Source organism: Globicephala melas, chromosome 19, assembly GCF_963455315.2.
Source record: "Globicephala melas chromosome 19, mGloMel1.2, whole genome shotgun sequence".
NCBI classification, from domain to species: Eukaryota; Metazoa; Chordata; class Mammalia; order Artiodactyla; family Delphinidae; genus Globicephala; species Globicephala melas.
The window spans coordinates 6,717,417-6,743,653 of record NC_083332.1 but is presented as its reverse complement, the minus strand read 5'-3'; the positions used below and the strand labels follow the sequence as shown (position 1 = coordinate 6,743,653).

The 26,237-nt window shown below is 53.4% G+C and overlaps 4 protein-coding genes across 8 annotated transcripts in view; 1 reads left to right on the top strand and 3 right to left on the bottom strand.

Annotated features, from left to right (window-relative positions):
* The window catches only part of NUP62 (nucleoporin 62), a 25,131-nt gene extending 2,850 nt beyond the window's left edge, over window positions 1–22,281 (bottom strand). The window contains exon 1 of the mRNA XM_030849908.2: window positions 22,143–22,281. The gene's annotated coding sequence lies outside the window, so the exon portion shown is untranslated. The remainder of the gene's footprint in view (window positions 1–22,142) is intronic.
* IL4I1 (interleukin 4 induced 1) overlaps window positions 1–22,371 on the bottom strand; it is a 50,224-nt gene extending 27,853 nt beyond the window's left edge. The window contains exon 1 of the mRNA XM_060289696.1: window positions 22,143–22,371. Within this exon, the coding sequence (XP_060145679.1) occupies window positions 22,143–22,356 (214 nt within the window). The 5' untranslated portion in view covers window positions 22,357–22,371. The remainder of the gene's footprint in view (window positions 1–22,142) is intronic.
* ATF5 (activating transcription factor 5) lies at window positions 21,950–26,237 on the top strand. 4 transcript variants are annotated; one of them, XM_070044281.1, is made up of 3 exons: window positions 21,950–22,193; window positions 23,535–23,831; window positions 25,058–26,237. In XM_070044281.1, exons 2-3 carry the CDS (start codon window positions 23,654–23,656, stop codon window positions 25,717–25,719), a joined length of 840 nt encoding a protein of 279 aa, XP_069900382.1. In that variant the 5' UTR covers window positions 21,950–22,193; window positions 23,535–23,653; the 3' UTR covers window positions 25,720–26,237. The 4 variants fall into 4 exon arrangements, with proteins under 4 accessions (XP_069900382.1, XP_060145706.1, XP_060145705.1 ...); XM_060289723.1 differs by lacking the exon at window positions 21,950–22,193 and adding an exon at window positions 22,447–22,524; XM_060289722.1 differs by lacking the exon at window positions 21,950–22,193 and adding an exon at window positions 22,533–22,676.
* The window catches only part of VRK3 (VRK serine/threonine kinase 3), a 70,092-nt gene continuing 67,791 nt past the window's right edge, over window positions 23,937–26,237 (bottom strand). Inside the window, exon 15 of one of the 2 annotated variants that reach the window (XM_060289710.1) lies at window positions 23,937–24,544. In XM_060289710.1, the coding sequence (XP_060145693.1) occupies window positions 24,255–24,544 (290 nt within the window). In that variant the 3' untranslated portion in view covers window positions 23,937–24,254. The remainder of the gene's footprint in view (window positions 24,545–26,237) is intronic. The other variant, XM_060289711.2, reaches the window with a different exon arrangement.

Below are 26,237 nucleotides of genomic sequence, written 5' to 3'. Positions count from 1 at the left end.
ACCCTCTTCTCAATGTGTGGCCTAACCAGGCCCTGCTGAGCTAGTAAAGAAGGATCGGGATGCACAGCCCGTCCCGGGGGTCAGGCACTAGGAGCTGCAGGTGCTTGGGCCGCTCATGGCCACAGCCAGCACCAGCGGGAGCCCTGCTGCCAAGGAGGGGAAGGCCGAAGAGCGGGCGCCTGAACCGACCTCAGCCCCCGAGGAGGAGGTCGGATTCGAGGCGCTTCTGGCGAGCGGGGCTAGAGGCACACAAGCGCCTTTGGGACCTGCTCCGCAGGCCTCCCTGCTGACTGCAAGTGGGTGGGGGTAGGCTGATTAGGCACAGTGCCACCCCCCACGTGCCCTTCTGGACCTCACAGAGAGACGGGCCCCGGGAAGCTGAGCCGTACGCCAGGGCCTTGGGTGCCAAAGCCCCTCCCTGCGCATACCCCACACCATTTAGGAGGATGCAGGGCATGTTGGCGCAGTCCCTCGCCCTCCTTCTAACTCAGGGGTGGGCACGAGACCCGAGTGCTCAATCAGTGCGCTTGCTGTCCCCGGCCGCAGAGACTGGTTCAAGGGGACATGGAGACACGAGTCGGCCAAGAGATCTCCCCCGGGTTTCTCTCCAGGTGCTACAGAGGGGCCTCCTCCACCTGCAGGTGCAGGGCACAGAGGATGAGCACTGGGAGGTGATGAGCTGCCACCAGAGAGAGCACAGGAGGGAGGGAGGGAGGGGAGAGAGCGCGAGACCCAGAAAATCCAGTCCTGCTCAGCAGCCCCACTCTGTCTTCCTCAGAAGTGCCACGAGCCAGCACGCCCTGTTCAGTTTAAGCTGACTGAGTTCCGTAATTTCTAACTGAAAAAGCTCTGAGCAGAGCCATCTGTTAGCTGGAAAGTCAAAGGTGACTTGGAGAGGAAAAGGTCAGTGGGCCTGAGTGATCACACGCTGAGCACCAACCATCAGGCGGGCTGCTCAGGGACACGATCTCTCACTACTGTCTGGCGGGAGGGGTTATGTCCTCACGTCCAAGATGAGGAAACTGGGCTCAGAGGGCTGCGGTGACCTATCAGGAGCTGACCCCAGGCCATGGGCCTGATCCACGAAGCTCCTCACCCAGCGCGGGCACCAGATGACAGGGCGTTTCCCTGCACAGAATTAGGGGATCAATTAGGTATCAGATATAAGGGAAGATCTGCATTATACCCACTGACACGGCCTCTAACTATATTAAAGAAACGCAGGAAATGACAACAAAGGGAAGCAGAATGCAAATTTACTACTGCAGTGTGATCTTAGCTGTAGAAAAACAGAACTACTCTGAACAAAGAGGGTTGGAAAGAAATACACCGACATGTGACTGGGGGCTGTCTTTGGCTGGTGGGAGTACAGGTGGATGGTCTCCTTGCTAATTTGCAGTAGCTTCCAAATGTTCATTCCATCTGTATGATAGACACATAATTGATAAGCTTGGTTTTTGAAAGAGACCTTCATATTACAGGGTGTAAATATACTCTGAAGAACCAGCGAACTTGCGTAGCCAGATTCTAGAATCACAGTTCGAGTGGGACAGATAGGGTGACTGAATCAAACAAACCTCCCCTAGGCTGGTGCTCAATCACACCTTGTCTTGCCCCAAAGGTGACTTGGGTGTGGGGAGGGGATGGACACCACAGGCTGGGCTAAAGGAAGCAGGGGAGTCGGCATGTGTAAATAACACCATGCCAGGTCAGGACCAAAGATGTGGTCCTCTAAAGACACCCATGTCAGACTTCCCTGGTGGCACAGTGGTTAAGAATCCGCCTGCCAATGCAGGGAACACGGGTTCGAGCCCTGGTCTGGGAAGATCCCACATGCTGCAGAGCAACTAAGCCCGTGCGCCACAACTACTGAGCCTGCACTCTAGAGTCCACAAGCCACAACTACTGAGCCCATGTGCCACAATTACTGAAGCTCACGCACCTAGAGCCCGTGCTCCGCAACAAGAGAAGCCACCGCAATGATAAGCCCGCGCACCACAACGAAGAGTAGCCCCCGCTCGCCGCAACTAGAGAAAGCCTGTGCGCAGCAACAAAGACCCAATGCGGCCACAAACAAATAAATAAATTTTTATATATATATATATAATATAAAGACACCCATGTCCTACTCCCCGGAACCCGGGAATATACTACCGTATGCGGCAGAAGGAATTTTCAGATGTGATTAAATTAAGGATCTTGAAATGGGGAGATAATCCTGGGTTAAACAGTGGGCCCTAAATGTCACCATGAGTGTCCTTATAAAATTGAAGCAGAAAGAGATTTGACTAGAGAAGAGACCATCTGAAGATGGAAGCAGAGACTGGAGTAACGCATTTTTAACTTGGAGATAGAGGAAGGTGCCATAAGCCAAGGAATGCAGGTGGCCTTTAGAAGCTGGAAAAGGCAAGGAAAAGGAATCTCCCCTGGAGTCTCCAGTAGGAACCAGCTCTCCTTGATTTCAGCCCAGTGAGAATGATTTTGGACTCTGATGTCCGTAAATACAGAGAATAAATGTGCATTGTTTTAAGCTGCTAATAAGTTTGTGATAATTTGTGCGAACAGCCATATAAGACACGAATACAGTTGGGGAGTAGAAAGTGTCTGACGGATATGAAGGGGGACCCCGTGACTCCCCAGGGCTCCCTGAGACTCAGCTCCCTCATCAGGGAAGTGCCAGTGGCCCCTACGACACTGAAGTATGGCCGAGTCGGGAAGGAGGTGGGTATGGTGTTAATGACCTCGGTCGCTGCACACAGGCACACGCTGCACCGTCACTCTGGGGCGAGCCCCTGGAAGCTGGTGAGGAAGGGAGGGAGGCCGGGGGTGGGTGTGAAACCAGCTGTGAAGTGCTTAGGAAAAAGACCTGGAGGTTGTGGCTGACCTCAAGTTTAACACGAACTCACGGTCAGCTGCCACTCTTCAGCGGGCCTCAGGCTGCATGATCCATTCCAGCGTCAAAATGAGAGTGGTGCTGGGGCAGCCCCGACAGCACTGTGATACATACCCCCTCCTCAGCCAACTTCACACCTGTCCTACGAGGTCCTCGGGATGATGGCCACAGCACACAGATGGGGGAGGAGAGGCTCAGACGGAAGTAACCCACGGTGGGCCCTAGAGCCTCGCCCCTGCACTGAAAAGCCCTCTTCATCTCTACTTCATCAAATGGGCACCCCCCGCCATCCTGGCTACAGGGCAAGCAGCCCTGCTTTGGGGGCATGGCGGCTGTTCTGCACCCAGCTTCCACCCCACACCCTCATGTGCTTATTTTCCTTCCATTTAAAAGCAGCTGCAAGACAGCTCCCTGTTTCCAGACACGAAGTTGGTCTCCGAGCAAGAAGAAAAGACCTGGGCTTGAACTCTGCTCCTGCTACTCACTAGCTGTGGGGCCCGGCGTAGGTGTCTCCTGAACCGCTCTGTGCCTCAGTTTTCCCACCTGTAATGAGGATACTCCCCTCACACGTTGAAGAATAAACACGGTCATGACAGGGGCTGCGTGCCTGGCCCAGAGAAGGCATCCGCCAGTCCTGTCTCCTCTTCCCTCTGCGTAGGTAGCTGCCCCTCCACCTTCCACCGCAGACCCCTGGTTTTGTTCGGTCTCCTCCACACAGCCATGTGCTTCTGGGGAGAGGGGCCCGGGGCCGCCCGCCCTCCCGGTGCGCCTGCCTGGTCTGAGCCAGCAGACCTCAACTTGGCTGCCTCCGACCCACCACCTCCTGGGACATACACTCAAAATGTAAGCTGATCAGACCACCAACATCAGTCTCTCTCCAGGGGCGGGATCATGACCTTGGCCTTTTTACAAAGCTCTTCTGGGGGCTTCTGACAAAGGCCTCTCTTCACTCTCGCCACAGCAAGTGCCTTAGCCTCTGGGACCACCGGCGCCCGGCCCTACACCAGTTCCCTTCTTGCTCGAGAGACGCTCACACCCCCCGGCTCACTGCAGAGCCACCTCGAGCTGGGTCTGCTACCAGCAGCCAGAAGCATCTGAACTGTTACACCCACGTGTCTCAGTTCTCAAGACCTCACTCGAGAGAGCTTCTGCTATTTATAAGCTGCAGCTAAAATTTTTCAGAAAAGCATTTATAGAAAGTTCTTTGCTTTTTATACCACAAGAAAAACAATCTCCCATGGGGCCTTGTCTGGTTTAACGGTTCTATATTTATTAAACGCCTCATCTATTTCCAACACGTTGGATGCCAGGGACCTACTAAGGAGTGGTGAACACGTCCTGATCCAGCCCACCCTGTGTGTTACGGCTCACTTATTCCTGACAGCAGGTCCATCTGACAAACGAGGAGAGTGAGGCCCAGCGAGATGACCTAAACCCTGAAGGCAGCCAGAGACGCGGCAAACGTCGGGTTTTCAGTACCAGGGCTGCAGGCAGGGGCAAGGCTGGGTCACAGGTAGTGGGAGCGGATGCCTGAGCTGAGCGTTGAAGGACGAGGGGTCAGCCCGGAGACAGGGAGGAGGGTCCGGGTGGAGGCAGAGAGAGGCTGACCAGCAGGTGTGGCTCTGGGGCCTGAGTACGCTGTCGGCATGGGCTGGAGGGAGAACATGCGCGGGGCAGGGCTGAACCCTGCACATTCCAAAGAAAGGACTGGCCCTTGCCCGGCTCTGGGGAGGGAACCTCCAAGCCCTTGGAGCATCCTGCCTGACAGAGTGTCTCTAAGGTGGGCCAGGCCACACGGTATCAGCTTGCCCTGTGAGGGGGCTAGAGGCTGAATAACGAAGGTGACACGGTGCCTGCATGACTGTAGCTAAAACCACCCTGGACAGCAAGGCTTCCCTGGTGGGCAACGTCCCGTGTGTGCTCACATTGCTGCTGGAGGATTAAGCCCTGTCTGTGTGACTCCCCTGGGAGAAGACAACTGGAAGCTTCCACCTGGTCTCTCCTGGACTCTGCCCCGAATACCTTCTCCCCTTACTGATTTTACCCTGTTTTGGTTTTGCTGTAATAAACCATAACTATAACAGCTTTGCTGAGTTGTGATCTGTCCTTCCAGATAATCACAGAAGCTGAGGGTGGTCTTGGGGACCTGTGACCACATTCATGTATGGTGCCATGTGATGTGATGGGAGAAGCTGGCAGAGCCACCGATGTCACGTGAATGGCCAGACCTTATCCTGAGGGAGCCACAGAGGGACTTTAAGGCAGGGGGAGGGGGGGACTAACATGGTGGGGGATGGACTGGAGCAGTAGAGGCTGGAGGTGGGGCAGCTGGGAGGAGGCTGGGGGACGGTCTAGGCCAAGAGCCCAAGGCCTGAGCCAGGACCCTGGGGATGGAGAAGAGAGAATCCCAGGTTGGGACATGTATACATCTGCACCAAAATGAAACAAAGTGATAGTTCTGCAGGGTCTGTCCCGGTTAACAAAGCTACTGAAGACCAGAACTTTGGGTGTTTCTCATAAAACATGGCTGAACAAATACACACTATTGTGAGCTGTGAAAAAAAGAGAAGGAAAAAAAGCCCTCTGCCCTCTGTGAGGGCTTTTCTATTTTTACCAAAGGGGTGAGCTTTCCTAACAGAGAAGCTGACGCTGCTTGGGGGCAAGCGGGGAGGCACAAAAACTGAAGTGGTGCCTTTTCCTGGGAAGAGGGGAGGGTGTGCCCGGGCCAGCTGCTCGGAACTGGGCAGCCGCGGCCGGGGTAGTTGGTCCACGTAGGACCCAGGCCCCGAGTGAAAGGGGCTGCCTTGAGATCACTGAGGGTGTTACTGGCAGAGCCACCAGCCCCGCATTTGCTCTCATTTTCCAAACCACATCCGGCCACCTGCATGGCCCCGGGGCGCCTGGGATTCCCACCTACAGACACAACTCACCCCCAGCTTCAAGGACCAGGGTTCTCTGCCATCACCTCCACCTTCGCTCAGGTCCACCAACCTTTAGTTTTCTGACTCTCCAAACCTGAACTTCATCTACTTTACTCTAGCATTTACTCAGCCCTACCGTGTGTACAGTGATGACAACACAGAGAGGAAAAATGGTCCGTCCCCCGAGGGGGGAGTCACAGAGAGCACACAAATTCTTTGCAGTACAACATCATTCATACAACTGGTTTTTTTTGTTTGTTTTTTTTGCGGTATGCGGGCCTCTCACTGTTGTGGCCTCTCCCATTGCGGAGCACAGGCTCCGGACGCGGCTCACGGGCCCAGCCGCTACGCGGCATGGGGGATCATCCCGGACCGGGGCACGAACCCGCGTCCCCTGCATCGGCAGGCGGACTCTCAACCACTGCGCCACCAGGGAAGCCCCAACAGGTATTTTTGATCACCTGCTATGTACAGACGCTATTCAAGGCCCCGAAAATACGGCTGTAGATGAGACAGAGGAGTCTCTGCTCTCGTGGAGCTACATTCCAGCGGGGGAGACAGACAGGAAAACAAGACACAACAGAGAAATTACGTGGCATGTTAGAAGAGGCTCAGCGTCACGGAGAAAAGACCAAGTGGGGCAAGGGAAGGGGAAGAGGGGATGCCGCACAGGGGTGAGGGGATTAACAGAGGCCGCCAGAGGGAAGTGCATCTGAGACCAGAGGGAGGAGCCAGAACAAAGTCCTGGGGTGGGACCAGGACAGCAGGAGGCAGGCAGGCGGCACTGTTACTGAGCCCTGGGCTCTCCTTTCCCTCCCTCCCTACCACAGCCCCTTTTCTTAGACACCAGGAACAGGGGTGTTTGGGAATGAATATGGGGGGACCTCAGCCTTGGACCAAGAGGAAAAGAAAGATTAAGAAGGGTATGGGGGAGGGGTTGTGTGTGGTGGACAGAATAACAGCCCTAAGACATGTCCACACCGTAATCGCAGAACCTGTGAATATGTGACCTCACATGGCAAAAAGGGACTTCACAGATGTGATTAAGGATCCTGAGATGGGGAAATGATCCTGGATTATCTGCACGGGCTTTCAATGTAATCACGAGGGTTCTTATTGGAATCAGGAGGCAGAAGAGGACAGCCAGAGGGACCGTGACCATGGAAGAACGTTCCGAGAGCTGCTACACTGCTGCTCTGAAGACAGAGGAAGGGGCCATGAGCCAAGGAAAGCAGGTGGCCTCTAGGAGCTGGAAAAGGAAAAACCCAGAGTCTCCCCCAGTGTCCAGAAGGAACACAGCCCTGTGCACCCATTTCAGACTTCTGACCTCCAGAACTGTAAGAGGAAATATTTGTGTTGTCTTAAACGGCTAAGTTCGTGGTAACCTGTTACAACAGCAATAGGAAACTAATACAGGGGTGGGGGACAAAGAAAGAACAGGACGGAACTCAATACAGAGAAATGGATGGGAAACACATCCTGGAGTTGGGGTTGAGAAAGGGGCAGGAGTGAGGGGTGACGGGGCCAGGGCAGGCCTGCCTCTGTGCGTCGGGGCGTGATCGCAGGACCCTAGCAGCTGCGGAGCTACTGGGGAAAGAACAGCTGTGATCCTGAAAATCCAGACATCCCCAGCCACTGGGGTGACCTCATCGGAGTGTGGATGTGTGTGACACCCAGCAAAAACAGGCCGTGTATGACGGACGGGAGGGACAGGGTGGCCTGGGAACACCAAGGAGGGCTTGTGGTTGTGATGGTGTCAGCCCCACAGGGCAGGACTTCCCTGTTTTGTTAATGGCTGTACCCCCAGCACGCAGAGCAGTGCCTGGCATGCAGCAGGCGCCCAATAAATATCTGTGGCTGACCGACGGCCTGAGAACCAATACTAACTACATTTACTGAGTGCCACCTATGTAAGCGGTACCCGGCCAGGAGCACTAGGGAGCAAGCAGCACACTAAACCCTTCCTGGATGGGAAACAAGCTCAGAGAGTTAATGTGACTTCTTCAAGGTCACACAGCAGCGAACACTAGTCCCAAGAAAGGAATCGAGCTCCTTCTGGGGCAGCGGAGGGGGAGATGTCAGAATTAAGTCTTAATGGAGGAGTGGGGTGCCCTGGGCAGACATGTGGCTGAGCAGCCGAGGGAGTGACACACCTCCAGGGCAGCTTCTGCACAGCTACGGCTGGAGCAGCAGGCTGACGGGGAGTGGGGTCGAGGGCCGGGTCACAGAAGCAGACTGGCAGCCAGTCCACCCACCGGACACAAAGCCGGGACCCCGCTTCCCTCCCATCCCCACCACGGCCCTTCACCTTCTCACCTCAGAAGTGACTCTCCCACCACGAGGCTCATCCCCCGGGGCAGAGGCAGCTGCCCCACATCCACCCGCTTCCTTCATAACAGAAACTGTTTCATTTGGGGCAGCAACGAGTCCAGCCAAAGGACTCCATGTCCCACAGCTCCTTAATGGGGCCCAGGTCTGTCTAGTCTACTGATGGGCCGGGAGGAGGGCAGCAGGCCTGCAGCGGTCACGAGAAGTCCAGCCCATGCACTTCCGTGAGCTCTGCGGACAGAGGACTTTGCCCAACCTCTTCTGCCAGTCGCCCGGCAGGACACAGCCCAGCAACGAGAAGTGGGCGCTGCAGCCTGTCAGCCCGAGCGCCCACTCCTCCACTCCTAGCCCTGGGATCTTAGTTCTAAATTCATTCCCCGGGCCTCAGTTTCCTCATCTGAAAAAAGGGGATGACGGCTCCAGAATCATACGGTCTCTGTGAAGATAAAATGGTCTAATCCCTGTCAAGCACTTAGCACCATGTCTGGTGTATTCTCGGGACCCAGGAAATGTTAACTTATTAATGCGGTTCTGGGAAGTGACGGGAGCAACCGCTCCCAGCATTCTGCCCACAGCCACCTGGTGGCTGCCAACAACGCTGAGCCCAGACAGTACCCAGGAAGGACAGGAGCTGTCTGTACCAACTACGTTTTCCCTTTGGAATTAGCTATTTATTTAAGACTTGGAGGAAGTGTGGCCACGGGCTCAGAGAGACCAGAGGAGGGGAGAAGACATGGGAGAGACAAGGCAGGAAATCAGAGACTGAGGGAACCGCTGCCCCTGGTCGTCATCAGCCCAGCCCAGCGCTGCTGAACGCGGCCCTGCCTGGGGAAATGTGATGCCCGTTGAGGCTCAAAGGCCCATCCTGGCCCGGCCCAGCCGGTACCTTTGCTGTGTCAGTGCAGGAACTCCCTGTCCCCTGCCCCCCACCATCATCTCCTCTAGGTTGTCTCACCAACATGTGAGACCCTGACTCTTGCTTCTTAAATCTCTCTTGAATAGGATCCCCTACTCTCCTTTGAGTCAAAGAAAACCCCTCTAAACCTCAGGGAACGGATAAGCCCAGAGAGCCTGCCCTTCAAGAATGGAAATCAGGGCTTCCCTGGTGGTGCAGGGGTTGAGAGTCCGCCTGCCGATGCAGGGGACACGGGTTCGTGCCCCGGTCCGGGGTCCCACATGCCGCCAGAGCGGCTGGGCCCGTGAGCCATGTCTGCTGAGCCTGCGTGTCCAGAGCCTGTGCACCTCAACGGGAGAGGCCACAAGAGTGAGAGGCCCGCGTACCGCAAAAAAAAAAAGAATGGAAATCAGCTGATCAGCGACGAGCAGCTTGCCAACCAGACCTTAGACAAGGCAGAGTCTCAGGCTCCAGAGCAGCGAGGAGGCCAGTGTGGCCAGACCAGTGTGCGGTGTGAAGCCACGATAGAGTTCTGAAGTTCCATGATCTGATTTACGTTTTGAAAGACTCGCCCAGGTTGCTGGGAGGTGGGGTGGGGCAAGACGCCAGCAGTCGCCTGGCGGGGGCTGGTGGTGACCTGGGCCACTCGGTCTGGCTCTTACACAACTACCCTGCCTGGTGGGCCCGGCCAACCCCAGGTGCAGGAAACGGAGCCCCAGAGAGGGGCAGAGAGGCTTTTCTAAGCCAGTCTGCAGCAGGGAAACCTCAGTGCTCCCGTCCATGTAAAGGCCATCTCTCTCCCACAGCACAAGGCATCCCCAACTGGGAGGGTGGGACAGAGACCAGGTAGATGCAGTTTTCAACTGCCCTCTCACCTCCTTAAGCTGCCTGGGGTTCTTGTCCTAATTTCCTCGGGCCTGTTCCTCCCTGTGGACGGGCACACTGCAGGCTTCTCACCTTCCCAGGTATCAATATAACGAACCCATGTTAAGCATTAGAGACCTGTCTGGACAAACAGGAGGCGTGTCTGTCTGTCTGCTGTGGGGAGGGGAAAGGATATGGAAAGCCTCACTGCCTGTCCTGGTCACATGAACTGATCCCTAAATGTCCCTGCATACTAACTGCCCAAGAGACAGTGTCACACGTGTTCTATTTCCCAACCCACCCAATGACATACTGGTCATTTTTTAAAATGAAAATTAAATTCTTTTTGTGAAAAGATAGTTTGTTCACATGGTTCTATGTTCCAAAGGTACAAGAGGGAATTCCACGGTCTCTGTGATCCTCCCCTGCTCCGCACAGCTATCTTTCTTAAACTGGAGACAAGCTTTTAAGTTTCTTGTGCCGCTTTCCAGAGATTTTCTTTTTTTCTTTTTAAAAATAAATAAATAAATAAATTTATTTATTTTTTGGCTGTGTTGGGTCTTCATTGCTGCGCGTGGGTTTTCTCTAGTTGCAGTGAGCTGGGACTACTCTCCGTTGCGGTGCGTGGGCTTCTCATTGCTGTGGCTTCTCTTGTTGCAGAGCAAGGGCTCTAGGCGCACAGGCTCAGTAGTTGTGGCTCGCAGCCTCTAGAGCGCAGGCTCAGTAGCTGTGGCACGTGGGCTTAGTAGCTCCGCGGCCTGTGGGATCTTCCCAGACCAGGGCTTGAACCCGTGTCCCCTGCACTGGCAGGCGGATTCTTAACCACTGTGCCACCGGGGAAGTCCCTTTCCAGAGTTTTTTTTTTTTTTTTTTCAATGCGTTTAAGTAAATGCCGTTTGCAATCTCCCCGTTGTACACAAAAGGCTGCATGTGCCAGAAGCACTATTCTGCACTCTTCTTTCTTCACTGACTATACTGTAGAAGTCATTTTAAGTACGCTTATTGTCCTCATTGGATGGAGGAGGAAATACTCTCACAGGGGAACTGCCTTGCACCCCTCAGCTGTTTGCTCCTCGGGGTTGCCTCCAGCTAGTACCTAAATATTTCTTGGACTCAGAGGTTCTCAGCCATCCCTCTTCTTCCTTCCTTCACTGGAAAATACTCTCTCTACCCCAAGAACTCACCTCACGGCTAACGACCAATTACATTCTCCTTCTCACTCCTGAGGCCCAAACCTGCACCTGAAGGAGCTCAGGTGGTGGGACAAACAGCAAATTTCCCCATGGGGAAAACGAATCAGGTTAGACGTGTGTGGAAAAGTCAGGAAACAACCAGAGGAGTAGATTTTTAAGGAAGATTCTAGAACCACTCTTAATATAAAATAATAGGACTGGACAAGCTCTGAGGATTACTCAGGTACTGGATCCCTTACGTTTTTTGCCAAAAACTGTTTTGTTTCCTTCTCTTGTGCTGAAAGATATTTTTTCCCCCTCTACCTAACCGCATTTTGTGTGTGTGTGTGTGTGGCCGTGCTGCATGTGGGATCTTAGTTCTCTGACCAGGGATGGAACCCGTGCCCCCTGCAGTGAAAGCGCAGCAGAGTCTTTCCCACTGGACCACCAAGGAAGTCCCCCAACTGCATTTTTAACATTTAAATTTTAACTACACAATCAATACATCAGTCCTCTCTTTAAAATATTGTTTTGGCCACCACCAACAAAGCTAAGCACCCCCTGATCACTATCCTTGATCCTGGTCCCCACACCCATGAGGTAGCCCGGTTAAAAGTCGCTGTGTATCTGTTATCTACGTGCTCATGCGTACGTTCATAGCCAGAGGAAATGACTTTATACATATGTTTTCTCTACTACACAGGGGATCACACTGCATGTGTCACTCCACAATTTGTAGCGTTTCCAACAGGTTTCCCTCTCCTTCTAGCTGCTGTAAACCAGTTCGCAGTGTGACTAGACCACATTTTATTTATCCGTGCCTCTACTGACGGACATTTAGAATGCTCCTGATTTTTTCTTTATTATAAACAATACTGCAACAAGCATACTCACTCATGCTTTCTCGGGCACAGGCACAGACACTCTTCCAGGGCAGATCCCAGAAGAACTGCTGGCCACAGGTACTTGCATTCTGGTTTTGCTAGGGACAAACAAACTGCCCTCCAACTTGCCTGTATGTGCTTTTATTCTAACTGGTGGTGCCTGAGACAACCATTTCCCTACAACCTGCCAGCACCTGAAATTAGGAAAGTATTGCCAACCTGATATATGAACTGCATTAAAAAAAAATAATGATAAAAGCACCAACCATTCAGCGCCACTGTATGCCAGCACGTGTTGGGTAATTCACAAACATACCTCATTCATTCAGTCAACAAACATCCACTGAGACTTAGGACAGGACAGGCCTTGGGCTGGGCAAACAAAGACAATATGGCATGGCCACCCGTCCTCAAAAACCCAGTGTTATAAATGTGATGAAGGAAAAGCTACCAGAATTGAAAACAGGTAGTCAGACAAAAACTTGTGCACAAACATTCACAGCAGCATTATTCCCAACAGCCAAAAGATGCCCCCATCTCTAACCACCCTTTGCCTCCATCACTCCACTCCAGCCCTACAGGCCTTCCTGCTGTTCTGCACACACGCCTAAAGCACTCCTGTCTCAGGGTCTTTGCACTTGCTGTTTTCTCTCTCTGGAACACTCTGATGGCCCCATAGCTCACTCCCTTACCTCCTTCAGGTCTTTGCTAAAATGTCACCTACTCAGTGAGGTCTTCCCCAGCTATCCTTAGGACCCAGCATCATCTGAAATACAATATATTCCATTTACAGACCTCGTTTGTTGTCTGTCTCCCCATTAGAACAACAGTTCCATGAAGGGCAGGATTTTGGTCCGTGATCTCCACTGCTGTACCCCAGTATCTGTGACAGTTGCTGGTCACTGGGGGCACTCAGCAAATGCTTGTTAACCCAATAAACAGATCCAGGTTGCTTTGTGCCAGGTACTATTCTACATGCTTTCCATGTACTAACTGGTTTAGTTCTCACTGCTTCTACCACAGGGTAGGTACCATTAGCATCTCCCTTTTAGAGTTAAGTAACTTGCTCAATGTCAACATAAATGTCAAAGTCAGGATATGACAAGGTTCCTGCCCTTAAATAATTCAGAGTTTACTGAGGGTAACAAAGAGATAAATTGTTGGACAACAGGTAGACACTGTGAAAAGAGCTTTGGTTAGACCCTACTGGAAGCCCAGGGGAGGGGCAAGGACACTGTCCTAGAGAAGGAAGGGATGTTTAAGCCTGTTTTGAAGGATGTGGAGGAGTTAGTCAAGGTGGGAAGGGGTTAGAGCAATGGCTCATTCCAGGCAAAAGCTCAGATGGGCAAGGGCTGCCTTGAAGAACAGTGTTAAATGCCCTGTGTGAAAACCACAAGATGCCAAAGAAGATACACAAATGGGTGATAAGCATGGGAAAAGCACTGTTAGCTGTCGGGAAATGCAAATCAAAACCAAAATGAGATACCAGTTTACTGGTGCCACTAGGATTACAATAACAAAAAAGGTGGACAATACCAAGCGTTGGTTAGGATGTGGAGAAACTCGAACCCTCATCGCTAGTGGGAATGTAAGATACTGCAGCCACTTTCGAAAACAGTACAGCAGTTCCTCAAAAGGTTAAACACAGTTATCCAATGATCCAGCAATTCTACTCCTAGGTATCTCCCAAGAGAAATGAAAACATTTGTCCATACAAAACTAGTACACACATATTCCATAACAGCCAAAAAGTAGAAACAACCCAAACGTCCATCAATTGATGAATGGATAAAATGAAATGTTATGCAGCTTTAAAAAGGAATAAAGTATTGACATATGCTACAAAACAGATGAACCTAGAAAACTAGACACAAAGGGCCACCTATTGTATGATTCCATTCATATGAAATGTCCAGAATAGGCAAATCTACAGAGAGAGAAAGCAGGTTAGTGGTTGCCGAGGGATGGGAGCATGGAGAATGACCACTAAGAGGTATGGGGTTTCTCTCTGGAGTGATAAATATGTTCTAAAATTAGACTGTGGTAATGAGTACACAACTCTGAATGTATAAAAATCACTGAATTGTACACTTGACTAAATGGATGTGAATCATGTTTTTTTTTTTTTTTTTTTGCAGTATTTCAATAAAGGCATTAAACAAACCAACCAAGCATGGGATGCCAGGGAGGGGCTGAGAAGGCAGGGGCTGGGCAGAGCTATTTCTAAAGATAGGATCACACTTTCTTGTGGGGATGAGTGCAGCTGATCGAGAATGGGCTGGGGAGGAGACTGTAGTTGAAATGCTCCAGTCAGCTGAGGCCAACAAGGGGCTCCAGTGGAAATGCAGCTTGGCACAGATACACCACAGATACAAGACTCAGTGAGGGGCTAAAGCACCAGGGCCGAGAGAGAGAGAGAGAGAGAGAGAGAGAGAGAGAGAGAGAGAGAGAGAGAGAGAGAAGACAGAACCACACACACCTGTGCTCCCTCCCCAGCCTCTCTTGCAATCAACACCAGTGTCCCAGTGGAGAGGCAGTGATGTCAGTGGGGGAGGGAGGCAAAGGTCCAGGTTGTGGCAGAGGCAGTTGCCATGGAGATGGTTTCTCTGGGAACCAGGTGAAAACCACCAGAGGTGGGGGGCAGGGTGGCTTTGATTCTGAGATTAGAACCAATCACAGCCCATACCTATCCCTGGGTATCAACCACCACACTAACACTTCTGGACATTTATTATGTGCTGTGCCCTGTTTGTAGTGCTTTACCTGTACTGACTACAACCCAAAGAGGCAGGAACTACCAGTGTTCCCATTTTACAGATGAGCAAACTGAAGCCAAGAGAACTTCAGTAACTTGCCCAAAGTCGCCCCGGTGGTTAGGACTGACCGAGGCTGTCTGGCCCCAGAGCTAAGCTGGGGCATCAGGAGCCTCTCCAGTGTGACCCTTTTCACCACTACGCCCCCCCATTGCGTGCCATGTCCAGCACCCCCTTCCTGTTCCCTAATGACATCCCAGGTCACCTCTGTCACCTTCCAGACTAGTTTAGTGGTTCAGGTTTCACTCTCAAATCCAACTCAGTGCCGTCTGCTTTCCCTCACTGCAGGCTAGACTCCTGACGGCTTGGAGTGAAGCGGGGGCCTCAGATGCCCTTTCCTGCCCTGCGTCCCCCCGGCCCCCGCCAGAATCTGTTCCTGCTCTGGGTGGGGGCGGGCAGGAGAAGAAGGGCAAAGGGCTACTGAACAAACCTAACAGCTCTGAGGTCTAGGGCCCTGCTGGCTGCTGGCCCTCAAAGTCCCCCCTGGGGCAGTCCTGGGGGACCTCTCAGGCCTGTGAGGTGTTCCTGTTATGGTCCCCTGCCTCTGCCTCAAACCCCCTCTCTCTTGCTCCCTTGGCTCCCCCTACGACTGGCCATCCCAGTGGGTGCCAACTGCGTTCATTCAGGCCTTGCTACTTTCCTTTGTGCCCAAGCAAACCTGGGGGTATGGTGCATCCAAGCCCACCTCAAGGCAGGGGTACAGGCTGCGCTGCAGCTGCCCTCCACCTGCCATCCCCCATCGGGCACGAGGAGCAGGTTTGCTGTGAGAAAGGGAAGAGTGGCCCTGTACTCTCCTGCTGGGCATAAACAACTGAACAGAACACATCAGGCAAGGCCACCTGATTGTGATGGATCTTGACACGTCTCAACACAGACAGAAACACACTGTCCGAAGCACAAAAATGACCAACCATCACTCTCCTGGCTCAGAGCTGACAGCTGCTTCTTAACTAAGCACAGCGTCAGCTCCACTGACAAAGGACGCTGGTCACGGCCTTGCCCCTGCTCCCTGCTGGCCTCCAATCCAGAGCAAAACCCCTCTTCCCTGAACCCTCCCCAGTCACCTAACCCAGCCCAGCCCCTAAAAGTCCCCTCTGACACCCCCTTCCTGAGATGCCCCACGGGCCCCCAAGGTGGGTGGCCCCACAGCTGCGACAAGCAAGAAACCCAAATGGTTTGACTACATGTACTGGTGGTCCTGGGGGCATGGATGGCTGATGAAGGACACCAGCCCCCCTTCAGCAGGAACCCAACCTTCCCGGATGATTCCCTAGAGACCCCCTTCCCTGCTCCCCACAAACAATGCCCTCCCCAACCGCGCACAGGCTGGGCAGCTAAGTGAGACCGGCACCCTTTCAAGCTGGGTCAGTCTGGCGGGGGGTGGGGGGAACAGCTCAGGGGTATGTGTGGCCCTGCACCGAGGAGTCCTCAGTTCCTTTAGTTCTCTGCTCTGGGCAGAGGATGACAGATGTGGGGTTGGGAGCAGCGGGGTAGGAATCACCGCACACAAAGGTCAGGGAGGGCCCTCGGCCCCAGCCTATCCACACTCGAGGTTTGTTGAGGTTTCTCTGAGTGACTCACCAACCTTTTAAAACTTGGATCTCATGGAGAAGTCTGGATTTCTCACTTCTATGAAACCCGAAGCTCTGCGCTGCCAGGCCGGCACTGTTGCAGGGCACATGGGCCGACCCTGAGCAGCACCGTGCCTGCAGGAACAGCTCGCTGGCGGAGCCAGGCGTCGTTCTAGGCCTTTTCATACGTTATCTCTGGTCTTCACCACTGCCCTCTGCTATTGTCCCTGCTCTTCTGATGTAGCACGTGGGGGCACAGCACCTTGCTGAAGGCCACACGGTGATAAGTGATGTGTCCTGAGCTCCAGGACACCATGCTGTCAATTACCTTCAGTTTACCCTGTCCACTCCCTGTGGGTATATGAGGGACGGGTATGCCAGGGCTGGTGCTAGCCTTTAGCTCCCAGATGAGGAAACGGAGGTCCCGAGAGGGGAGGCGTGGCAGGATGGATGACGCTCCCAAACACGTCCACATCCTAGTGCTCAGAATCTGTGAACGCTACCCTATAGGCAAAAGGGACTTTACAGATGTTGTTAAATTAAGGATCTTGAGATGGAGACACTATACTGGATTTTTGGGGTGTGCCCTACCATAATCACAAGGGTCTTTATAAGAGGGAGGGCAAGAGTATCAAAGGAGGAGATAGGGGACATGATAATGGAAGCAGAGGTAGAAGTGATTCAAGGAAGGGGCCACGAGCCAAGGAATGCAGGCAGCCTCTCGAAGCTGGAAAAGGCCAGGGAATGGATTCTCCCCTAGAGCCTCGAGAAGGACCCCTTTTAGACTTCTCGTCTCCAGAACTGAAAGGGAATAAGTGCATGTTGTTTTAAGCCACTAAGTCTGCGGCAATTTGTTACAGTGGCCACAGGAAATGAAAACAGAAGATGACCATCGAGGGTGCTGGAGCTGGTGCAGCAGTATGGGGCCTCGCCAGGCTCTGAGAGCTGTGGCTGCCTCTGCTGAGGAAGATGTAGCAGGAGGAAGGGGAGGGAAGGGACTCTGGAGGACTCTGAGCCACTGGGCCACGTGGCAGACCTGTGTTCTGTGTGCCTGGCCCCTGCACTGCCCTTTCCCCAGCTGAACTGGCCTTGGCCTTCCTGCCCTTGTTTGCCAAGACACCCACCCCCAACCTCTGCCCTCCTGGCCTGCATGATGCAGACACCTGCCCTAGTGCCCCTTCAGAGGCCACAGGACTGAATTCCCCAGTCTCTGTGCCTGAGCAACTCATTTAAAAATAAACTGATGTGGGACTTCCCTGGTGGCCCAGCAGTTGGGACTCTGTGCTTCCACTCCACGGGTTTGATCCCTGGTCGGGGAATTGAGATCCCCGCATGCCCCACAGCACAGGGCTGGGGGCTGTGAGGAATGATTCTTGGGAATGAGGAGGGTCCTGACTTACCCTCTAAGTGCTCGGGGAAACAGTCACACACACAGACATCTGCCTTCGAGGCGGCTCTGAAAGCAGAACAAAGTGGGGTACGAATACGAAGAGAAACAAACATGGGTTGACCTTGAGCTCCTAGTAAGTGCTGGGCTTTACCTACGTCATTTCATATAATCCCCTCAGCACCTAAGCCTTAAAGAGAAATAATTAATGCTCATAATTAGGCAGGCTCTGTTCTAGGAATTTTACATACATTGACCTATTTAATCCTCACAATAATCCTAGGAGGTGGGTCATCTTATCCCCATTTTATGGATGAGAAAACTGAATCACAGAGAGAAGATGTCACTTGCCGAGGGTCAAATAAGTGGTGTTGGGATGTGAACCCAGCAGGCTGGCTCCAGAGTCAAGGCTCTGAGCCACTTTTCACTTGATCTTAGCCAAAAGGTTGAGAAGCGATCTGAGCCACTTTTCAGAAGGCAGCTGAGGCCAAGGCAGAGTAAGGGCCTCGTGTGCACCCTTGGCCAGGACTAGGTGGTATGGGCTTGGGATTGAAACCTGGGTCCATCTGATGGAAAACTCGGTGCCTCTTCCATCACTGCAGGCCCGTCACCTTGACTGGGAGACCAGTTCGGGGTTCTGCGATAGGACAGGTGAGGAGGGCCTCCTCTGGGACAGGGGATGGGGAGGGTCAGGTCACAATCAACAGAATTTGGCAATTGTGAGCAGCAGCAGACCCGAGGTGAAGGTCCAGGCTTGGTGCCTCCCAGCAGGCTACATCCTGAGCTGGGGGTCAGGGACCCCACACATCTGAGAGAGGACACGCTCTCCCTGGGACCAGCAGGGCCTTGGAAGCTATATGGCGGAGGCCCAGGCTCTAACCAGCAGTGTGACTGTACACGACACCTTGCCCCCTGCAAGCTGAGCGGGTCAGCCTCTGTGATCTGAGTCTGTTCTTGGTAGTTCTTGGCATTGAGCCTGATTCTCAGGGTTCTGCACAGGTTGCTCTCCCTCCCCCTCCCCAAACCCCTCCCTTGCTGTGCTGGAGCCTCTCTCCAATCCAGGGCTTCACTAACCAGGAATGGTTGCCAGGTGCGCAGGGCGGCCCCCAGAGAATCCCCCACTCCCCCGCCCTGTCAAACAGCCAGGGTGATGCAACCTGGCTGCAATTGCCACCTCACTTCCCAAGCCTGGCTCCTCCGCACTGAAAAAGAGTCCCCAGCAGCCCCACCCACGCTCCTAACCCCAGCTCAGGAGTTGAAGGGCCTGGGGCACCTGGACCCCAGAGGACTTTGTGAAGTTGGGGGAGGCCCAGGCATCTGAGTCCTGGATGGGCAACAGGTCCAGAGGTGGGTGTGGGGAGAGGGCTCAGGGTGCCAAGACCTGGGCTCACAGGCACCACTGATGACCCACCGCCCATAAATTCGAATATGCCCTGAAGGGCTGGGAGCTCAGTGTGCAAGCTGGCACCAGCAGAACTCAACTCTATGGGACCCATCAGATGGAGAGAGAAAAAGGCACAAGGGGCTGGGACAGGGGGACCAAGGTCTTCTCAGTCAGCAAACGCCGCAATCTACAAGCAGCAAGATTCCCACACTAAGTTCATTCCCAGGTATTAAAAAATATCCTACCTGGTCGTCCTCTCAAAACCCCACAATCCCCGTCTATGAGACAAAACCAAATGGAGGGACATTCCATAGAATATCCAACCAGCACTCTTCAAAACTGTCAGGGTTGTGAGAGACAAGGAAAGTCTAAAAAGCCTTTGCAGAGCAGAGGTGGCTACAGAGACGGACGACTAAAGTGTAAGACGGCATCCTGGAGGGGATCCTGGAACAAAGGAAGGGCGTTAGCGAACAACTGGTGAAATTAGAAGACAAGGTGGAGTCTAGGTAATAGGAACGTACTGATGTTGGCTCCTGAGCTGTGACAAGTGTACGAGCGAGCGTAATGCAAGATGTCCAGTGACAGAGACTGGAAGACGGGTATAAGGGGACTCTGCACTGTCTTTGCAGTACATCTACAATTATTCCAAAATAAAAAGTTATTTAAAGAAAAATACTCTACCTAGTCCACCTGTTATAATCTAGAAGGTCTTTTCGAAGAAGACTGGGGAGTGATTGTGCCCCCTCACTGCCAGCGGCCTGTCCAACAGACTCCCCTAATCCCACCTGCTATCGCTCAAATATCTACACTGAGGAGTGGAAGTCGGTCCTTCTTACTTAGAAGAACTTTAAAAGCACTACTGCTTAGCAATGGAGATAAAACATATCCAACTCAATAAAAGTAATAATTAAACCCCCTTATGTAGCACCTACTGTGTGCCAGGCACTAGTCTAAGCACACTTGACCTGGATTAACTCATTTAATCCTCAAAACAGTACTAAGAAGCAGGTACTATTAACGGCCACGTACCTCAGTCCGTTTCTATTAACTCAACTCCATGCTTTTTTCTGGCACTGTTAATGGTAACCGAGGCACAGGGAAGGGAAATTGCCAGTACGCTAGTAAGTGGGGTGTACTCAGCGTTTGAACCCAACAACTTGGCTCCAGAGACTGTGCTCTTAACCACTACTCTGTGCTGCCTTGGTAATAACATAGCCCCTATAGGGCAAGAGTTGGCAGAGTGGACAGTTAAGTATCATAAGGAAACATGGTCAGATCCCAAGAAAGACTTCCTGTACGCAACAGCAGCCCGTACGAGGGATATAATGTACAATACGATAAATATAATTAACTCTGCTATATGTTGTATATGAAAGTTGTTAAGAGTATAAATCCTAAAGTTCTCATCACAAGGAAAAACGTATGTGTTTTTTCTATTTCTTTAGTGTTGGAATTGTAGGAGGTGATGGATGTTCACTAAACTTACTGTGGTAATCAATTCACCAGGTGTGTAAGCCAAATCATTATGTTGTACACCTTAAACTTATACAGTGCTACATGTCAATTATATCTCAATAAAACCGGGAGAAAAAAAGAGCACATGCATTTGGAAGGAAAAGAAAAAAAGCCTGTGTGTATTCACTCCCAGCTAACTCTCAAGATCAGGGTCCCCCACCTTCTTTGGATCTTGATTCAGTCTCATAAGCATGTGGATGAATGCAGGGTGGGAAAAGGAGGGGTTTCTGCTGCACAGGAAAGACCCACATCCACTTGGGGCTGGTGGAGGGTCCAGTGCAGGGGGAGGGGATGGCTAGGAAGCCCGATCTCTTTTAGTGATGCAAGTACAGATCTCCCTCTTTCTGCCAGAGTGTGAAGACTGATCTAGTGGGGGGGGGGCGCAGCCGAGGTAGAGGATCCTTCGAAAGGAAGTCTAGGGGAGGGGCAGGGACAGAAGAATGAACCAACGGGCCTGAAAGGAGTGCTAAGGATAAGGGCTGAGGAGAGGTGGGCAGGGGATGGAGAAAAGATAAGACTGAGGGCGATGACCGACTCCCTGCACCAAGGTGGGGCTGAGCGTCCATATTTGAATGGGAGAGGGCAGGGATGGCTGGAAATCACCTTGGAGGAGTGAAGGAAACACAAGAACGACCTATTAGCAAGTGTTGCATGGTTAAGTGTCTGGGGCTCCGGCCACGGGGGTCGGAAGAGTGGACGCGGGGCTCAGAGTTCCCTCCTACTGATCATAAAAGACGCTGAGCGAGCATGTAGGAGGTGGGATCTGGGTTTCACAGGAATGGACTTACTTCTCACAAACGACCCCACCAGGTACACTTGATTATTCTCCTTACTTTACAAATAATCCCCTATCTGAGAGACTAGAGAATTTACTTGTCCAAGGCCACCCTCGCCGGTCTCTGATTTGAACGGAGCGTGCTCAGTGCCTCACGCCAGACTCTAAGCCACAAGAAGTGTTCTCCGAGTGGGACGGCAATTAAGGATAAAGAGATCAACATGTGGCTGACCGGAAATTCGCGAAGCAGGGGAGAAGAAAGGCGAAATGAACTAGTGCGGGTCTCAGGGAAGAGGAAGGGCCGAGTCACCAAACCAGAGGGAGCAGAGAGCCGGACCCCAGAGTCAGAGGGAAAGAAGGGTCGGCACCCCCGAGGCTGGGAGGAAAGCGGGGCTAGATCTACAGGTCAGAGAAAGGAGAGGCCTGAATTCCCGAGGTGGGAAGGATGAGGGGGCCGGATCCCGGGATCCCCGAGGGCGGGCGGTCAGGCCCGCCTCACGGTTGAGGCCGCGCGGGGCGGGGCGCGGAAGAATCCGGGCAGGCCGTGCTGCGCCACCTCCGGTATATCTGTCCCCAGTCCACGGGGTCACCTCATTCGCCAGCCTCAGATCATGATTTCTCCTCACACTACCGCGACGCCACCTCAGCCCGCGTAGCCCCGACCATGGCTCTGTAGCCGCGACCCCTCTGTGCCCGCGGCCAGTCTCCGCGCTCACCGCGCCTGCGCTCTCCGTTCCTACCTTCTTTCTTCAGCCGAGGCCGCCGCCGCCTCTCCTTTGCGCAGCCATGGAGTGAGTAACCGCTCGCCTCTCCCTCTCCAACGGCCTTTCCCGCCCTTTCGAAGCTCGCGGCCCTCACGACCGAGTCTGGGGCGTAGGGAGACGAGACTGAGGAATCACGGTCGCGCAGGCGCAGAAGAGGGAAGACGGGTCGTTCGCGCGCGCGGTCGAGCATGCGCACTCGGCCCGATGGGGGGAGGGTGCGTTCTTCCAGACAACGTTGGTGTTTAAAGACAGCACGTGTGCGTTTGCGCCTGCGCACTAGTTCCCAGAGAGGGTGGTGGTTGCCCCCCGCCCTGAATGAGTCTGCGAGCGATTGCTCATGCGCATCTGTCCACCAGCGGTAGTATTTCTATGCAAAGGGCGGGCAGTAAGCAGCCGCACGTGCGCACTGACCCCCAGGAGAGCGGAGGCCTGAGGGAGCAATGGGGCCGCTACGGCGGTGGAGCATGCGCTTTAGCCCTCGGCGAGAGAGCCGCGTGTGGATGGCGGAGAGTGAGGAGCTGTTCTCCGCCTGCACCCTCCACCCGCCCGCCTCCACTTTGCTCAGGCGCAAAGCACATCTTCCCTCCGTTTCATTCAGGCACCTCCGGGGAGCGGGGGGGGGGGGGGCTGGTTTAGATTGACAGGGGAGAAGGCGGGACTTAGAAACGACCCGTTTAAGGGGATGGAGCTAGGATAAGAGGCGTCACGGGGGGGTGGGGCTTGGGGGGGGTAACCCACGGTGAGAAGGGGCGGGACTAAGAAAACCGTTAGCTGAGGGGATGGTGTTTCTATCTGAGAAAGAGGCGAGGCCTCTGGGGAATCGTCGAGGAGGGGTGGAGCTAAAATAAACCGTGGGAGCGGGATTTGGAGGGACAGTGGCAATCACCGCAAAATTCAAAGGGAAGGGTGGGATTCGAACGGATGACATTGATGAAGGGGCGGGACAGGGGGGAATTCCCCTGGGAAGAGATTTGAGATGGACTCTAGGGAGGAGGTGGGGCCTAAAGAATGTATTTTAGAGGAAGAGGTGTGGCTGCAAGAAAATTCTCCAGGGATTGAGTGTTTTTTTTTAATGAAACGGAATATTATGCGGTAGGTGGGAGGGACTTAAGGAAATTCCCCTGGGAGACCATAGGTTTCTGTATTGGAAGGATTGGGTCTGGGGAATTCTGAAGAAAAGTAAGTCGGGCGTAAAGAGAATTCCCTTGGGAATGGGTGGGGCTCAGATTTGGGGAAAGAAAGGGCAGATTTAGAATTCTGAAAGGGCAAGGAATCCCGGGGCCCTGGGGGTATGGCTTGGTTTCCCCGTGGCTTTGGCAGTAGGTGAGGCTGGCCCCTGACCCACTCACTTTTGTGTCACACTCGTAGGTACTCCGCTTTTGCCTTGGTGCCTGTCTTCGTCCAGCTGAGTAACCGCCAGAGCCTCCTGCCACTTGTTGGTGCAGCCTTCTCCATTGCCATCCGTGCCCAACGCCCGTGCTGCAGCCATGTCACTCCTGGCGACCCTGGGGCTGGAGCTGGACAGGACCCTGCTCCCAGCTAGCGGGCTGGGCTGGCTCGTAGACTATGGGAAACTCCCCCTGGCCCCTGCCCCCCTGGGCCCCTATGAGGTCCTTGGGGGAGCCCTAGAGGGCGGGCTTCCAGCGGGGGGAGAGCCCCTGGCAGGTAAGGGCAGGCAAAGAATGGAGGTGGGGTGAGCTGGGCTGTGGGGGGCAGGGGAGAAGAATTCATTCATTCACTTTTCACTCATTCAATAAGTATTTATTGAGCATGTATAATAAGTCAGGCACTGTCTTAGGTGCTGGGGATACAGCTGGAAACAAGACTGACATGATCCCTGCCCTCTTGGAGCTCACACTTTACTGGGGAGACAGACAAGAGACATATTAAACCATGATGCATGGGGATAAGTGGGAAACACTTAGTAGCTGAGCTTAAAAATGACAAGGGGAATTTTCCTGGTGGCGCAGGGGTTAAGACTCCCAATGCAGGGGGCCCAGGTTCGATCCCTGGTCAGGGAACTAGATCCCACACGCATGCCGCAACTAAGAGTCCACATGCTGCAACTAAGGAGCCTGCCTGCCTCAACTAAGACCCGGCGCAACTAAATAAATAAAAATAAATAAATATATAAATAAATATATTTTTTAAAAATGACAACAAGGACACGTTTAGAGCGGGGAGCCAGGAAACCCTCTCCAAGTCAGTAACATTTTGGCTGAGACCTAAAGAATGGTAAGGAATGAGCCATGAAAAGGGAAGAACTGGGCTTCCCTGGTGGTGCAGTGGTTGAGAGTCCGCCTGCCGATGCAGGGGACACGGGTTCGTGCCCCGGTCCGGGAAGATCTCACATGCCGTGGAGCGGCTGGGCCCGTGTACTGCAAAAAAAAAAAAAAAAAAAAGGGGAAGAGCTTTTCAGGTGGAGGAAACAGCATAGGCAGAGCTCTTGAGGCAGGAAGTGTTTTATTCATTAGTGTATCCCAAATGCTTGGTACATAGTGGGTTTTCAGTAATTAAAGATGAAACTGGGTGTGTTTATGTGTGATTTAGTTTGCCGTTTACGAGTAAACTAGAGGGTAAATCAAGAAACCACAGATGCAGGCTAATCGGTGAAGAGGATGTTAGAATGTTTGCAGAAATGGCTGGTTGACTGTTTTGTTGTTTGGGTCATTGGTTGGTTGACTGGTTCATTGATTGTTTGGCTAATTGGTCGGTTAGTTGGCTGGTCTGTTGGTCTGTTGACTGGTTTGATGATTCCTTGATTGGTTGGTTGACTGATTGGTTGGTGGTTTTACTCAACGAATGGGACGAATGAAGTAGTCGTGAGTGGGACCTGGTTGGGTGGAGGCTTAGGAACTCAAGGAGCTTTCTGTCCCTCTCCAATCCTCCAGGCGACGGCTTCTCCGACTGGATGACCGAGAGGGTGGACTTTACAGCCCTCCTCCCTCTGGAGCCCCCCTTGCCCTCAGGTGCCCTCCCCCCACCTTCCCCACCCCCACCTGACCTGGAAGCTATGGCCTCCCTCCTCAAGAAGGAGCTGGAGCAGATGGAAGACTTCCTTGATGCCCCACTCCTCCCACCATCCTCCCCACCTCCGACACAGCCAGCACCGGCACCCGCCCTCTCCCTTCCCCTCCCCCTGCCCACCTTTGACCTCCCCCCGACCCCGGCCCCGGACACCCTCGACTTGCTGGCCATCTACTGCCGCAGTGAGGCCGAGCAGGGGGACTCGGGGTTGGCGCCCCTGTGCCCCCCACAGCAACCCCCTTCTCCTCCCCCTCAACCCTCCCGCCCCACCCCCTACCCCAATCCTGCCGCCACCCGAGGGGACCGCAAGCAAAAGAAGAGAGACCAGAACAAGTCAGCAGCTCTGAGGTACCGCCAGAGGAAGCGTGCAGAGGGTGAGGCCCTGGAGGGCGAGTGCCAGGGGCTGGAGGCCCGGAACCGGGAGCTGAGGGAGAGGGCTGAGTCGGTGGAGCGGGAGATCCAGTACGTCAAGGATCTGCTCATCGAAGTGTACAAGGCTCGAAGCCAGAGGACCCGGCCCAGCTAGCTGGGCCGGGTCTTCAGGCCATAGCGGGCATGCTGCTCTTCGGCTGTGGCTCACTTCTGTTTCTGGGGCTGAGCTGGGAGGTCCCCCATCATCCCCCTGCCTCTAGCTGCCGTCCAAACTTCCCCTCCCCTCCCCCTCCCCTTTTATCCTTGCCTCCTTTCCTGTCCATTCTGAATTTGCTCCCCTCCTCCCTCCCCAGAATCATGGAATGTTTGGCCTTAGTCAACATCTATACCCTTCAACTAACAGCTGAGGAACAGAGGCCCATGGGAAATTGGGGGGGCAGGGGAGAGCTTGGAAACCTGGTCTCTCAAGCAGGGAAGTGAGGCCAGGAATCTCTGCAGAACGTCTATGCAAAGGAGGACAGGGAAGCCATCTGGAGACTAAGTCAGGGAGGGCTTTAAGCAAGCTGCCCGTAGAATACAAGCAAAATAAGCCAAGTGACCTTGGGGAACTACATTTGGGGGTGGAACCAAAAGGTGGCCGAGTTCACAGAGCAGGTGGATAAGTGGGCAGCT

Bases quoted from the DNA above. Each gene is read 5' to 3' on its own strand.
- ATF5 (XM_070044281.1), top strand. From the start codon at position 23,654: ATGTCACTCCTGGCGACCCTGGGGCTGGAGCTGGACAGGACCCTGCTC. The intron at 23,832-25,057 runs GTAAGGGCAGGC...CCAATCCTCCAG, and splicing joins GGGGGGAGAGCCCCTGGCAG to GCGACGGCTTCTCCGACTGG.